Below are 17,096 nucleotides of genomic sequence, written 5' to 3'. Positions count from 1 at the left end.
ATTCCTGAAATTTAGGCCTTAATAATACTCTCTCTCTTTGTTTTCTTTTTTGTGTTTTGTAGTTACTCCTGTTAAGAGTAGTTAACTGTAGAAGTTAACTGTTACTTCAGTTATCTCTTATTTAAAAAGTCTTCCAAATTTAATTTTCCCACTATTTTTTAAATGGATTCCACCATTCCCATTGACCTGCTACATAGCTGCACTCATATGTTTTACAGATGTTTCAAGTTCAGCAGGACTAAAATTGAATTAAATTTTTTTCATTTAAAAATTGAACTAAAAATCATTCTTTCACTATTCTTTCAAAAACTGATCTTCCTTCCAATTTTCTAATTTCTGTTCATGCAAATATTCTGATTCCACTCAAATACTCTAAAACATCATCAGCACCTTTTAAATTACCTTTTTCTTCAGGTGCCAAGACCTATAAATTCTACCTTCACAATAGTTTGAAATCTGTTCTTTTTATTAATTCATATCATTTTTACTCTACTACTACTACCACACCTGCTTCCCAATTTATTCTATTTTTCTTTAAAGACTCTTACCTAGTAACCCTCTCTTCATTCACTGGTGCTGAAATATATTTTCTTTTAATGATATGGTCTCATATTTCCTATTCAAAAAGATTTAGTGGCTCCCCATTGCATATATGATAAATTATACTCTTTTACTTGGCATTTTAGACCCTTTCCACCATCTCACTGCATCCTTTTTCTGAGTTTTTCTTGCTTCTTCCCATTGTGAACTAAAGATTCCAGAGTAGACTATTTATTGTATCACATATTCTACCTTTCTTTTATTGCCCATTGAAGACTTTGATGACCTCATCCCACAAGTACATCATACTGTTCCATATGTTTCTTATACCTCTTGTCCTTAAACATTTACATGCTGTTATATTCAAACTTGTATCACATATACTTGTTTAGGGCATATACTTCACCTCTTCTTTGTTAGTATTAATACTATTCAAAGGCAGATTCTGTTTGATTCTTTGGCTTTCTGCAGTTTGCAAACAGTTTGTATTAAATAAATGTTTGTTAAATCATGTTTAAAAGATTAAAGCTTTTGAATATTGTACTTTTAGAGATCTACTGATTACCAAAAAAAGGGAGAAAAAGATTATTTGACAAATTAACTGATTTTTAAAGAAATCTGTTCCATTGCTAAGCAGAATGGTAACCATTCTACATTTCAGTCTTATGAGTAAATGACAACCCATTTCTGATTAGAATATTGGACCTTTTATCATTTAAAAGTTACTGATGCTATAGTCTAATTCTTTGGGATATTTGAATTTGAATTTCCATTGGTGAACTCAACATGTGTCTGCTTTTGGGTTTATGGTAGCTTGATAGAAAGCTTTATTCACAGTAATTTCTTAAATTAGTCAAATAAGGGAAGTGATTCATCCTCTAGCAGTCAAGGACATTTGTGTTGTGAATGATTTTTGAACTGGATTTTTGAAAACTACAAAAATATGCAGGCCTTGTTCAACCATCCTATTAATCTGAAGAAAAATTCAATCAGTCATACAGAGAAAATTGCAAATACTTATGCACTGTCGTGACTTGTTCATTTGATTGTTTTATCGAGGTGGCCCAAATCAACAACTTATAATCGATGGGGTCAGTGTATTATATAGTGTGACCATTAGGCATCAGTCTTCCCCTTTCCATTCATGTGGATACATTTACAAATATGAGGATTATGAAGAATTTCAGGAAAATTTATTCTCTTAATATCTATTCTTTTGTATAAATTATCAGACACATTTTATAAATAAAAATACTTGACTTTCCTGATTTTTAAATGGTATGAATAGCATTCAATTTAATTCCAACTTAAGATCGCAGTGATTTGGAATTTGCTTTGACTTACAAAATGCATGGTTGAGGTAGTAACTCAGTCCTGCTGGCTATGGCATTAATTTCCTTTCAGGAAAGGTGATTGGAAAAGAATATCTGTGGACAAAAGATAGGTGAATTTTAAAATGAAGTTATTTTGTTAAGTCTGAGAGTTGTATATTAGTTATCTATTGACATACAGTATTGCTATCCTGGTTTATACTTTTCTTGGGGTCAAGGACTAGTTTGTATCATTTTTGGTTACTAAAATACTACTATGCAACCAGTCTGACCTGAAAAAAATTATTTACTGTATTGAATTGCATTAGAGCTGAAATATCCATTTTGTATAAAATATTATTATTATTATTATTAATGTTTTTTTTGCTTTTTTTTAGCTTTAGACCCGGCTAATGATCCATGCTTAAAGATGAAATGTAGCCACCATAAAGTTTGTGTTTCCCGAGATCCTCAGACAGCAATTTGTATTAGTCACCGGAGGCTCACACACAGGTAAACATAGTTAAAGTAAATGTCATTAATTGAAATGCATTTTTATATCACAACTAAAAATTAGAAATAAGCAGTAAGTACTGCTAAGTTTTTATCCAGTGTTTTATTGATGTCATTAAAGGAATATGTTTTTCCCTAACAACTGATGCTTCTATTAACTATAATGTGAAATAAACTGAATAATTAGATTTATTATAGGATTTTAAACCTATTGTATGAAGTAAGTAATGAAAACATAAAGGAAAGTTCTCATACAATGCAAAATATGTCCTTGAGAGCCAAAAGGAATAATATATGAACGTCTTTGTTCCTGTTTAAAAGAATAACATTCTCTCCTGCTCAAAGACCATGCGACCTCAGCATTAGAAACAAAGGGGGTAGGGACAGGAGATACTTCATTGGCCTCATAGAAGCCCTTTATTTTTATCAGCAAGGAAACTGAGATCCATGGGACTTAAATATAAAAAGCAATAAAATTAAAACATTTTGAATTTGACTATGTTCAAGATAAAGGAATAAAAAAAGATAATGAAAAGGTGAAAATGGGTATAGAAAAGGTAAGCAAAATAATCAAAAATGGAGAGTGTGGAAATAATTCTGGATTCCAAGTATTATTTTATTTTGTGTTCTGACACCTTGTAAATGAGTCAAAAAAACCTGCTAAAGTTATACAGGATATATTTCTACTATTACCATTATGTTTTGATAATCATGAACAGTGATCATTAGTATTAGGATTGAAAGCCTCTAGTGTTCTTTCTTGTGAAAGCTAAATATTCAGATCTTTTGATCACGTATTTTGGGGAATGCTTGATATCATTAATAGGTAATTGTAAATTATATTACATATACATATTTTCTCCAATCTTTCCTTTTTTTGGTTGTACAATAACTAAATAATGACATCTCTGTTTTCTTAGATATTAAATATATTGGATATACCTTCTTTTCTGTAATTGTTGGGATAAAAGTTCATCTGGAAAATAGATTCTTCTTAGTCTTTATATTTTCTGTATTGGAATGATTAAAAAATCTGGGAGAATAGGTTTTGGGTAAGAAAATAAATTTATTTATTAGTCTAGCATTAACTAAAAATTAATTGATCAGTGATCTCTCTTGGTGATCAAAGACCAAAAAAAAATCCACCATTTGGATCATTAACTAGAATATCAGAAGTTCATTATTTAGCCTTCCTCTAGACATCCAAAGATATCACTAATTGGTAAGTAACCAATAAGGAGATGGGACATACATTCTCTCAGTCTTTCCCTGATTCCTTTTTTGTTGATGTAAAATCATAGGACAAGTCCTGTGATTCTAACATCTCAAAGGAAGAATCAATTTCTCTCCACTTAGGAGTAACCATTCATAACTTTTCAGTGTGAAATTCTAAGGACTCCATCCTGCTACTCACCGACCAACTGGCCCAAGTTACTTTCTATTTACCAGGCTAGGCAGACTTCATCTCCTTTTTCAGTAACCTCACAAAAGACAATACAATAATGTGAGACATTTCTTGAATTTGCTAGGATACAAAGAAATGAGTGAAAATGTCCAAGCAACAAATCTGAGCCTCAATTCAAAACTCAGAAATAAAATGACTTTTCTCAATGTAATATATGAATTTAAGCTCATTTATTGTTTTAGTATTACCCAGTTTTACCAATAATTTTCACCCTTTCCTTCTGTTTTGCTTATTCAATGTTTGATCAGCTTGAATTAGCTAAAAATTTATTTAATATATTCTTTTGATTCTTAGTGTAAGGTGACATTTTCTTATTTTATTTGTAAAGCCCAAGAATTTAAAGAAATATTTAAAATTTTGTGACTACCTAGTCATTTCATTTTGATCTGTGATTTCATAGGGGTAGGGAATTACTGATATGTAGATGGACTTAAAAATGAAGACTAGCAATTTATTTGGAATTAAAAATCTTAGTTGCTTAGACATCAACAAGTTAAGTAACTTGCTCGTGGTCACAAAACTAATAATGTTCAGTTATGAATTGAGATCCTAGGTTTTCCTCTTTCTAAGACCCCACTTGTTTTTATATTATCTATTGTCTCTGCCACTTTGCAATATTACATTAAAAAAGAAATTCATTTTTCCTCCTCTTCAACAATGTCCTTTTATATCATAGTCTATATGTCAATTTTATTTTATTATTATTATTTTAGTAAAATCTATAAAGGTAGACTGTCTAGATTTCATTAAATCTGTAAGTTAATATTCATAGGACACCATCTTAACAATTTAATCTACAAAGTAACAGAATGATACCTAATTTTATTAGCTCAATTTTTCAAAAATTTAGGAAAAAATTTTCTAGTTTGTTTTTTTTAAACAAGCATGATTCAGAACTGCAACCATATGAAAGTGAAGGCAGAGAAATAAAGTTATACACCAATAGAATTAATGAATTAATGAATATAATAATATTTTAAAAGAGTACTCAATATTTTGAGGAGACATTATATCAGGATAGTTAAATATTAGGAAAACATCAGCATAATAAATTATTTCAATAATGACTACTATATCATAGTTTATCAACATATAAAATATTCAATAAAATATAATTCCCATTGTTAATTATATGGGGGTATTAATTTTTAACAAAATAAATGCTCTTTCCCCAAAGCCTAAACTAACATTCTAGGTAAAGAATTAATAATTCTCCCCCAAAATGAGAGTAATGCAGGGCTATTTATTTTTTCATTATCATTTGATTTTTTTGAGACATGCTTCCTTTTTTCCAAAGGGTAATAAATGTCAATTAAAGAAACAAACATTGGCCAAGAAGAGTTTGATATTTATTTTGTAAATGTTAAGACAGTACATTTAGAAAATTAAAGAGATACAACACACACACACACACACACACACACACACACACACACAAAGAGTCTAAAATTTGTTTTTTACAGATCTAGACGTAGCTTTGGCAACATTTATTCCACTCTTTTTTCTTGATTTAACCTTGAGCAAAATTGGATTGGTAACCTGGCATGTATTTGGACGGATGATTTTCCATGTCCCAGGTTGAAGCCTCCCTGTTTGAAGAATATAGAAAGATCTCAGCTGTGAGATTCTGATGCAGAAAGAAGCCAAAAGCATTTGACAGTAAGCCAATGTCAGTAATAAGGGATGAGGGGATTGAGATAGAATAACTGATTTCAAACAGAAACCAGATTAATAACAGGAATAAGATTGTTTCAGGTCAGAAAGGAGCACAAAGCTACCTGATCTTGGGTCAGACTGCAAAGTTCAAGAATTCAAAATGATCTGGGGGGATGAGATTTCCACATGTATTTTCTTCATTTTTCCCTATTAACTTTCTTTAGGCACCTGCTAGATATTTAAATAATTTGTGTGTTTTCTTTGTGACCTTGCTTAAAGAGACCCTGGCCTCTTCTTTGCATACTTAACTATAGTTGGACAGTTCCTACTGCTGCTAAGGCATTCTCCATGGAAATGGTCATCTCTAAGCAGCTGCAGATAAGGGAAGGGAAGAAGTTAATTCCTACAGATGAAAGCATCAGCAGCTGTTTTCAAATAGGCTTCATAAATTTCACACCTAGCCAGAAAGCATGTGGGAGCCAAAATGCATGCCATATGTGTAAAGGGAGTGACGAATATTGTGGTGGATTAGGGAGAGAAAAATTCCCTTTCTTCTCAGATTGAGAAGAATGAGTATTCCAGTACTTGACTTTCATACAAATGATTTTATTCAATCCACACAACAACTCTGGCGGTAAGTCCTATTTTTATCCCAGTTTTATAAAGTAGGAACTGATTCTGAAGAATTAAATTAATTAACTAGAGTCATATAACTCTAAGTATATGAAGTGGGATTTGAACCTAGACTTATGAACTTCATTTTCTTTACACAAACACTTATATGCATGTCACAAGAAGGTTTAAACATTTCTCTTTGTTTTAAACAGAACTAAATTACTTCCTTTTGTTTTTTCTATTACTGACATTTCTCATATGTCCTTCCCTTCTCTCTCTGAGAAATATGACTTGTAACAAACCTTTTTAATTACAAAATAATGGGGGAAATCATAAAAATGATCAGTATATTAAAATACATTTTATATAGTATACCACAATAATGATCTTTATATGATGTTCTACAATCATGATCTCTACTAAGGAATAGAGTCAAAAAGGAAGATACATTTTCATAGATCTTTGGTGGAGCAAATTTGTTTTTCTTTTTCAGATTTGGCCAAATTTCCTTTTTGAAAAATTAAGAGAGGTAGAAGAGTAATTTATCTGAGGGTGAATCTGAATAAAGGTTACTTGGAAGTGGAGGTTCTTTTATTTAGCTTTCCCCCATCTCTAGTGCTGAGCAGTGCCTACATTACAGTAACTATTAAATGAATGTTAATTGATTGCTGGATAAATCTGGTTTCTATTTTCATAAGGCTCAACATGTTTGTGGGGTAAAGGTACTTTTGTTTCCTTTCAAAGTAATTGAGTCTGTAGGAACAAAAGCGAGTCTTTGGAGATCAGAGGAGTGAATGCTACTGTATTCTGATTCCCACTGGAAAGGTATGAAATCAAAGAAGAAGGAAATCTGCTTTAGTGAATAATTTTTAGGAATATAGACTGCAAATGGCATGAGTGGCAATTGTCTTTACTTGAAATTTTTATTTAATTAGTTAATTTAGAATATTTTTCCTTGATAACAATAATCAGGTTTTTTTACTCTCTCCCCCAAACCCCCTCCCATAGCAAGGAGGTTGTTTTCTTTATTATCTCTGGTTTATAAACCCAGCAGTCTTATGGCTGAATAAAAGGGCAGGCAGTCTATTAAAACCCTTTGGGCATAGTTTCAAATTGCCATCCAGAATAGCTGGATCAATTCACAACTCCACCAGCAATGCATTAATGTCCCTACTTTGCCACATCCCCTCCAGCATTCATTACATTCCTTTGCTGTCATGTTGAACAATCTGCTAAGTGTGAGGTGATACCTCAGAGTTGTTGTGATTTGCATCTCTCTGATTATAAGAGATCTAGAACACTTTTTCATGTGCTCATTAATAGTCTGGATTTCTGTAACTGAAAATTGCCTATTCATGTCCCTTGCCCATTTTTCAATTGGAGAATGGCTTGATTTTTTTGTACAACTGGTTTAGCTTTTTATAAATATGAGTAATTAGACCTTTGTCAGAGGTTTTTGTTATGAAGATTGTTTCCCAATTTGTTGCTTTCCTTCTAATTTTAGTTACATTGTTTTTTTTTTTGTACAAAAACTTTTTAATTTGATTTAGTCAAAATTATTTATTTTGCATTTTGTGACTCTTTCTAAGTCTTGTTTGGTTTTAAAATCTTTCCCTTCCCAAAGGTCTGATATGTATACTATTCTGTGTTCGCCTAATTTACTTATAGTTTCCTTCTTTATATTCAAGTTATTCGCCCATTCAGAGTTTATTTTGGTGTAGGGTGTGAGGTGTTGATCCAAACCTAATCTCTCCCACACTGTCTTCCAATTTTCCCAGCAGTTTTTATCAAATACTGGGTTTTTGTCCCAAAAGCTGGGGTCTTTATGTTTTTCAAAGACTGTCTTACTGAGGTCATTTACCCCAAGTCTATTCCACTGATCTTCCTTTCTGTCTCTTAGCCAGTACCAAATTGTTTTGATGACCGCTGCATTGTAATATAGTTTGAGATCTGGGACTGCAAGGCCACCTTCCTTTGTATTTTTTTTTTCATTATTTCCCTGGATATCCTTGATCCATTATTCTTCCAAATGAACTTTGTTATGGTTTTCTCTAATTCAGTAAAATAGTTTTTTGGTAGTTCAATGGGTATGGCACTAAATAGATAGATAAGTTTGTGTAGGATGGTCATTTTTATTATGTTAGCTCGTCCCACCCATGAGCAATCAATGTTTTTCCAATTGTTTAGATCTAGTTTTAATAGTGTGGAGAGTGTTTTGTAGTTGTGTTCATATAATTCCTGTGTTTGTCTCGGCAGATAGATTCCTAAGTATTTTATATTGTCTCGGGTGACTTTAAATGGAATTTCTCTTTCTAATTCTTGCAGCTGAACTGGGTTAGAGATATATAGAAATGCTGATGACTTATGTGGGTTTATTTTGTATCCTGCAACTTTGTTAAAGTTGTTGATTATTTCAATTAGCTTTTTGGTTGATTCCCTAGGATTCATTAAGTAAATCATCATATCATCTGCAAAGAGTGACAGCCTGGTCTCCTCATTGCCAATTTTAATACCTTTAATTTCTTTTTCTTCTCTAATTGGTACTGCTAGTGTTTCTAGTACAATATTAAATAATAAAGGTGATAATGGGCATCCTTGTTTGACTCCTGATCTTATTGTGAAGGCTTTGAGTTTTTCCCCATTGCAGATGATATTTGCTGACGGTTTTAGGTATATACTGTTTATTATTTTTAGGAAAGGCCATTCTATTCCTATACTTTCTAGTGTTTTCAATAGGAATGGGTGTTGTATTTTGCCAAAGGTTTTTTCTGCATCTATTGAGATAATCATGTGATTTTTGTTGGTTTGCTTGTTTATATGGTCAATTATGTGGATGTTTTTCCCAATATTGAACCATCCTTGTATTCCCGGTATGAATCCTACCTGATCGTAGTGGATAACCCTTGTGATGACTTGCTGGAGTCTTTTTGCTAGTATCCTATTTAAGATTTTTGCATCTATATTCCTTAGGGTGATTGGCCTATAGTTTTCTTTCTCTGTTTTTAACCTGCCTGGCTTTGGGATAAGTACCATGTTTGTGTCATAAAAAGAATTTGGTAGAACCCCTTCTTGGCTTATTCTGTCAAATAGTTTGTATAGTATTGGGCTTAGCTGTTCTTTGAATGTTTGGTAGAATTCATTTTTTAATCCATCTGGACCTGGGGATTTTTTCTTAGGGAGTACTTTGATGGCTTGTTCAATTTCTTTTTCTGATATGGGGTTGTTTAGGTAATTTACTTCTTCTTCTTTTAGCCTAGGCAATTTATATTTTTGTAAGTATTCATCCATATCACTTAGATTGCCATATTTTTTGCCATATAATTGGACATAGTAGTTTTTAATAATTGCCTTGATTTCCTCTTCATTAGAGGTGAAGTCTCCCTTTTTAACTTGGAGACTGTCAATTTGGTTTTTTTCTTTCTTTTCTTAATTAGACTGACTAGTACTTTGTCAATTTTATTTGTTTTTTTCAAAGTACCAGCTTCTAGTCTTATTTATTAAATCAATAGTTCTTTGACTTTAAATTTTATTAATTTCTCATATCATTTTTAGGATCTCTAATTTAGACTTCATCTGAGGGTTTTTAATTTGTTCACTTTCTAGTTTTTTAATTTGCATGCCCAATTCATTGACCTCTGCCCTTCTTAATTTGTTTATATATGAACTCAAGGATATAAATTTTCCCCTGAGTACTGCTTTGTCTGCATACCATAGGTTTTGAAAGGATGTGTCGCCATTGTCATTTTCTTCAATGAAGCTATTAATATTTTCTATGATTTGTTCTTTAACTAGCTGGTTTTGGAGAATCATATTTTTTAATTTCCAATTAATTTTTTTATTTATCTATCCATGTACCCTTACTAATTATTATTTTTATTGCATTGTGGTCTGAGAAGTTTTCATTTATTATTTCTGCCCTTTTGCACTTGTTTGCAATGATTTTGTGCCCTAGTACATGGTCAATTTTTGTGAATGTACCATGTACTGCTGAAAAGAAGATGTATTCCTTTTTGTCCCTATTTATTTTTCTCTAACTCTAATTATTACTCTAATATATATATATATATATATATTTATATAATTGTATTATAAAAATATATAATATATCTTATATATATATAAATAAATAATATAAATATATAATTATATAATAAATATTATATGATAATATAACTAATAATTCTCTAACTCTAACTAACTCTAATTTTTCTAAGATTTCATTTGCTTCTCTCACCTCTTTCTTAATTATTTTTTGATGTGATTTATCTAGTTCAATTAGGGGGAGGTTCAGATCTCCCACTAGTATAGTTTTTCTATCTATTTCATCCTTGAGCTCCTCTAGTTTCTCCTTTAAAAATTTGGATGCTCTGGCATTTGGTGCATATATGTTGAGTATGAATATTTCCTCATTTTCTATACTGCCTTTTATCAGGATGTAATTACCTTCCCTATCTCTTTTAACTATATTTATGTTTACTTTGACTTTGTCAGATATCATGATTGCAACTCCTGCTTTCTTTTAATGAGTTGATGCCTAATAGATTTGGCTCCATCCTCTTACTTTCACCCTATGCGCATCTATCTTCCTCATGTGTGTTTCTTGCAGACAGCATATGGTAGGGTTTTGGATTGTAATCCACTCTGCTATTTGCTTGCGTTTTCTGGTGAGTTCATTCCATTCACATTCAGAGTTATGATTACTAGCTGTGTATTTCCCAACATTTTGATTTCTGCTCCTGGTCCTGCCTTTTCTTCTTTCACTATTTCCTTCTATACCAATGTTTGTTTATATTCAGTCCCCCTGTCCACCCCTTATTTTACTTCCCTTTCTACCCCCCCCCTCCCTTCTTATTCCCTCCCTTTTTTTCCCCGTTAGTCTTTTTAAAATTTTCCCCACCCTCTTCCTTCTTTGTACTGCTTCCCTCCCCATCAGTCCATTTTTTACCCTTCTACTCCCCTATAGGGCGCAAATCTAATCTCTTCTCCAATGGATTGGATTGTTCTTCCCTCTTTCGGTCAGTTTCAAAGCATGAAAGAGTTGAGTATTTCTTATCTCCAACCTCTTTACCCTTCCAGTGTATTGATGTTCTCCCCCCTCCTGCCATGAGCGTCTTTGTGACATATAAATTTACTCCCATTTGTTTCTTTTCCCATTTCTTTTAGTCATAACCTTTTTTTCTTTTTTAGCTCTAGTCATATATATATATATATATATATACATATACATACACATGTATATGTATTTATGCATGCATATATCTATATACCTATTTATGTCTTGTCCTTTCATCGTATACAGTTTGTCACTGTTCTCTCTGAGTGTAATTCTTCTAGGTGCTCAGGTGATAGCAACAGTTTTTAAGAGTTACCAATGACCTCTTTTCTTATAGGGATACATATCATTTTAACTTATTGAGTCTCTTAAAAATTTTTTGTTATTGTTTTGTTTGTTTCCCCCCCCTCTTTTTAAATTACCTTTTGATGATTCTCTTGAGTTCTGTAGTTGGACATCACATTTTCTGTTCAGGTCTGGTCTTTTATTTATGAATGCTTGGAACTCTTCTGTTGTGTTCAATGATCATACTTTCCCCTGTAAGAATATAGTCAGTTTTGGTGGGTATTTTATTCTTGGTTGTAGACTAGTTCCCTTGCTTTCTGGAATATCATATTCCATGCCTTTCAGTCCTTCAGTGTGGATGCAGCCAGATCCTGCAATATCCTCACTGTGGTTCGATGGTATCTGAATGGCTTCTTCTTGGCAGCTTGTAATATCTTTTCTTTCATTTGACTGTTTTTGAATTTGGCTATAACATTTTTTGGTGTTATCAGTTGGGGATTAAATACAGGGGGTGATCTGTGGATTCTTTCAATCTACACTTTCCCCTCTTGTTCTAGGATCTCAGGACAGTTTTCCTGGATAATTTCCTCTAGTATTATGTCCAGGCTTTTTCTTTTGTCATGGTCTTCTGGTAGTCCAATTATTCTTAAATTGTCTCTTTTTTAACTATTTTCTAAATCATCTGTTTTGTGAATGAGATGCTTCACATTTTCCTCAATTTTTTCATTCTTTTTGTTTTGTTTTAAAGTGTCCTGCTGCCTTGTGAGTTCACTTGATTCTAGTTGTTGTATTCTGGTTCTTAAAGATTGGATTTCATCTCTGGATTTTTGGTCGTCTTTTTCCTTCTGGTCTGATTTTCTTTGAAGATCGTCTTTCATCCTCTTTACCTCGTCTTTCATCTCCTTTGCCTCATCTTTCATCTCCTTTGCCTCATTTTCAAGCTGGTTGATTTTGGCTTTCAAGACACTATTTTCTTGTTTTAGTTCTAGTGCCTCTGTTTCCAGATGACTTATCTTAATTTTTAAGTTCTTTTCCCAATTGTCTTCAGCCTCTCTTAGTTGTGTTTTGAGTTCTTCCACAGCCTGTATCCAATTCGCTGGGATTTCAGGTTTATCGTTTGCTGATCTCTCCCCCTCTGTTCCATTTGTTGTGTAGTAGCTGTCTATTGTAGTTTCTTTCTTCTTTTTCTGTTGTTTGCTCAAATTCACCCCTTCTTTACTTCCTGTATTTGTCTGTGCTCTTGTTCCTCTCATTTTTTTTTGTTTTTTTGGGATTTCTATCAGTCTCCCCTCTTGGAGCTTTAGCAGAAGATCTCTTGGTGTAGTCTCTGGGGGAGGGTTGTTGGGGATTTGAGCTTCCCTGTGCTCTGGAGGCTTTTGATTGGCTTAAAGTCCAGCAGTCAATGAGGATGGGTGGGGAGCCTAGGCTTCCCTGCTTTCTGGAGACTTTTGTTGGGATTGAGTTGAGTTTAGTTGGGCTGGGTTTACTCTGAGTTTTAAACTCCCTGGACAGCTGGAGCAAATATGGAGGATCTCCAAAGCTCTGGCCAGGCTGCCAGGTCTATGCTTCTTCTAGGCTGCCATCTTGACTCTGCCTCTAGGTTCCTGTTTTTTCAGAAGACCCTGCTCTCTAAAGGGTGAGGGGTCATGGCCTCCCTGGGCTCTGAGGGCTCCTGATGGGATTAGGTTCAGCTGGTTCTTTCAGAAGACCCTGCTCTCTAAGGGGGGGAGGGGTCAGGGCCTCCCTGGGCTCTGAGGGCTCCTGATGGGATTAGGTTCAGCTGGTTTGGACCAAATGAGCCCTGAAGCAAAAATCCTCCCCCTCCACAATCTGTGTTGAATGCCTGGAGACAGGCCCAGGTTACTTTCAAGGTAAGCTCTTCGGAGCAACCCCTTTGCCGGCCCTGAGGTTTCTGTCCTTTCAGTAGCTCTGAGGGCTCCTGATGGGGTTGGGTTCAGCTGGTGCCCTAAATCTGGGACTTCCATTGAGACTCAGATGTAAGGACCCAGCCAAGGGGCTACAGGCTTCACCCTTCTCTCTATGTTTCCCTGCCCTCTGTGTTGGGCACCTCGGAGACTGGCTTAGGTTGCTTTCAAGGTGAGTCCTTCAAAATAGCCAGCCCTGAGGCCCTTTTGCTGGCTCTGAGGTTTCCACTGCTGCTGTGTGTTTGGGGGGATGGGTCCTGGGACCTTCCTTCTGCCTACCCTTAGATCTGAGTGATCTAGGGTTCTGGCTTTTGGGGGGCTATACCTTTTGATCCAGGTCCAAGAGAAGGTTCCCAGGGTCTGTCCTGTTTTTCAGCTTGAATTTCGGTGTCCTAGGAGCACTCAGTTTGTGATCGGTAAGGAAGGGTTTCTGAGGTCTGAACTTTCGCTGCTTCTAAGCTGCCATCTTGACCAGAAGTCAGAGACAGTGACGTTTCCAACCTTTAATTCTAACGCTGTGAATGTCCATCTGCCTCATGTTTGTTTCTTTTAGATAACATGTGTTGGATTTTGGGTTCTAATCCACTCTGCTATTTGCTTTCGCTTTATGGATGAGTTCATCCCATTCATGTTCAAAGTTATGATTTTCACTTGTGTATTCCCCAACATTTTGATATCCTCTCCTATTTCTGCCCTTTCTTCTATCACAATATCCTTTTAAACCAGTGGTTTGCTTTTAATCAGTCTCACCAATCCCCACCCTTATTAGTCTTCCCTTCTGCTCCCTTCCTTTTTATTCCCTTCTTATTTTTGTAGGGTCTGTTAAGTTCCCTCCCCTTTCTTTTTCCCTCTCTTTTTGTACTCCCCACCCCATTAACCCCTTGGTTTTCCCTTCTCACTTTCCCTGTAGGGTAAGATAGAATCCAATACCCCATTGGATCTAGATGCTCTTCCCCCTCAGAATTGTTTTCACTGACAGTAAGGTTTATGTATTACCTATTAGTACTCTCTTCCTCTCTTTCTTATAATAGCATTCTTCCCCTCTCCTTCCCATGTGGTTCTTTGTATGATATAGATCATCCTATTTATCTTATTCCTTCAAGTTTCTCTTAGTGATATCTTCTATTCCCCCTTCCTTTTTTTTTTCTTTTGGATATCATTGTGTACCACTTATTACCCTAATCTCTACTTATTAACTCTATTTTGCCCCCTTTTTCAAGAACATCAGGGCAGTTTTCTTGGATAATTTCTTGTAGTATGATGTCAAGATTTCCATTTATTTCTTAGTCTTCAGGTAGACCAATGATTCTCAAATTGTCTCTTTGAGACTGGTTTTCCTGATCTCGTCAGTGAGCTATTTTATATTGTCTTCTATTTTGTCAGTCTTTTGACTTTGCTGTATTAATTCTTGCTATTTTTCAAGGTCATTGGCTTCCAGTTGCCTAATTCTGGTCTTTAAGGACTGATTTTCTCCCTCTAATCTTTTGATTTCCCTTTTCAATTTGGTCTTGTCCTGCTTTTCATGGCTTCCAGCTGTTTCTCTAATTGGGATTTCCTGCCCTTTAAACTGTTCTTTTCTTTTTGAACTATTTCTCACTTTTCTTGCCAAAATCCTTCCATCTTTTTGTTATATTCTGATTTAAATTCTTCAAGAGCTTGTGGCCAATTTCTATTTTTTTGGAAGGTTTAGATCATTTGTGTGTCCTCCTCTGCTTGATGTTAAGAAGTTGTTTTGCTTGGGCATTATTTGCCATCCCTATGGTGATTTTTCTTTCTCTTTCTAGTCAGAAGTCTGAGTAAGGAGGTCTGGCTCTCTGTGTATGGAGCCAAGGAGAGAGGTGTTTGCCTGAGGCCATATCTTGAGTCTCTGTACCTTCTATTATTTACTGCCCTTCTCTCTGCTATCTCCCTGAAAGCACCCAAGCTCTGTACTCTTCAGCCTCCTGGGGTTTCAGGACTAGCTGCTTTCAGGGGTAGGTATTTGGTGGTCTTAGCTGCCAAAAACCTAGAGGTGCTCCTCCCTCACTCTAGATGTGTCCCTCACTTACTCACTGATTCTAGCTCACTGGCTGTGACTCTGGCTCCATAGCTGGGGTTGGAGAGGGATGACCATCTGGTGTTTTGGTGGAAGCTATTTCAATCACTTTTAGTGTGGAAATGCCCAAATCCTATGTAACTTCAATGCTGTTCCCTACTTTGGAGTCCCTTCATTCATATTAATTTGGTTTTATTGGCCTTTTGAGGTAGTTTATATAGGTAGGTGAAGAGGATAGGGTGAGTCCTGTGTCTACACTGCTGCCACATTTACCCAGAAGTCAAAATTGTATTTTTAAAATATGTATTATTTTTTTGGTCTGTTGTTCAAAACTTGTAGACATAAATTCAGATATATTAAACAATATCTATTAAAAGTGTAGCTCTGTTGAGTTGTGTTGCCTTTTCAGCATTAATCGTTAGCTTGAGAATGTCATGTCTTCTTAAGCAAAGTAGAAGATGCAGACACATTCATAGTCACATACACACATATATATCAATATACACACATTTAAATATATGAAGATATTGATAATTGATTTGAAGTTGCTTTGCTTCCAACTCATGATGATGCTTCTGCTAGCTTTCTCTTCACTGACATTTTGACTATTAGATCACTAACATTTATACTGACAGTTCAAACAAATAAAACCTTCTAAATAACAGAATTGCTCTTGTGATTATAAAAAGGGGGAAATATTTTAATCTTACCAATGACGTATAAAAATGGACTTCTTGCATAACGTAAAATATAAGTTGAAGTTTTCATAATATGGATTTGACCTACTTTTCATATTTACCCTAGGATAAGTTTTTGTGAATTTTCCCTATCCCCTCATGGCAGAGAATTTCTTTTTTAATTGCTTCTTGTATTGTGAGTAAGAAGCCCAGTGTTTTATGTTTCCTTTGCTGTGTATGCAGCTGCAGATAATTAACACTATTTCTAGATCACTCATGTTGGCACCAATCGATGGAGCTGATATTAAAAGAAAGAGGTTTGGCATAATAAGACATGGTAAGTTTGAAGAAATTGTTGTTAAACAAAACTAGCCATGTTAATTTCAGCTTCATTTAGAGCAGAGGATAGGAAAAAGGAACCAATGCTCTCTACAATGGGAGGATGCTTCAATACTGCTAAGAAGGCATTAGGAGCTATAGATATTAGAAACAATATCAAACTGACTTATTACAATATATCTAACAAATTAAACATCCACCACTGATGAATTTCTTCACTTCAATAATTATATGTAGTAAAAAGAAATAATTGTGGCCAGAATGAAAAAGAAAAGCTATACTTGTTTAAATGTATCTTCACTATTAAGCCTGTGACTATAATGGTTTTATTTTCCTTTTTTATTATTAACATTGTATAATAATTTTAATTATGCACTTTTTACATTTTTCAATGAGTTCTACATGTACTAAATGTTTAACTGACCCAAATCCTACCCTCTAGGATCTTCAATATGGGGTATAACATAGATTAAATATCTATATAAATACAGTGTGTAAGCACACATCAACTTTATATGTACATATGTGCATGTCTTAATATATATATATATATATATATATACACATGCATGCATGTGTGTATAAATGTTGTAACTCTGCTTCTGATATCAGTAGCTCACTGAGTTTATTTTTTAAGCACGAGCCAGCATGGTATAATGAAAATTACATTAACTAATAATGAG

General features: G+C 34.2%; 1 protein-coding gene across 3 annotated transcripts in view; it reads left to right on the top strand.

Annotated features, from left to right (window-relative positions):
• SPOCK3 (SPARC (osteonectin), cwcv and kazal like domains proteoglycan 3) overlaps window positions 1-17,096 on the top strand; it is a 611,292-nt gene that overhangs the window by 278,996 nt on the left and 315,200 nt on the right. For all 3 annotated transcript variants that reach the window (XM_056802868.1, XM_056802867.1, XM_001365818.4), the window contains one exon: window positions 2,249-2,363. In XM_056802868.1, coding sequence (XP_056658846.1) covers window positions 2,249-2,363 — 115 coding nt within the window. The remainder of the gene's footprint in view (window positions 1-2,248; window positions 2,364-17,096) is intronic.

This window comes from Monodelphis domestica, chromosome 6 (assembly GCF_027887165.1).
Source record: "Monodelphis domestica isolate mMonDom1 chromosome 6, mMonDom1.pri, whole genome shotgun sequence".
In the NCBI taxonomy this organism is placed as follows: domain Eukaryota; kingdom Metazoa; phylum Chordata; class Mammalia; order Didelphimorphia; family Didelphidae; genus Monodelphis; species Monodelphis domestica.
The sequence above is the reverse complement of the archived record's forward strand: the minus strand, read 5'-3'. Positions and strand labels throughout refer to the sequence as shown.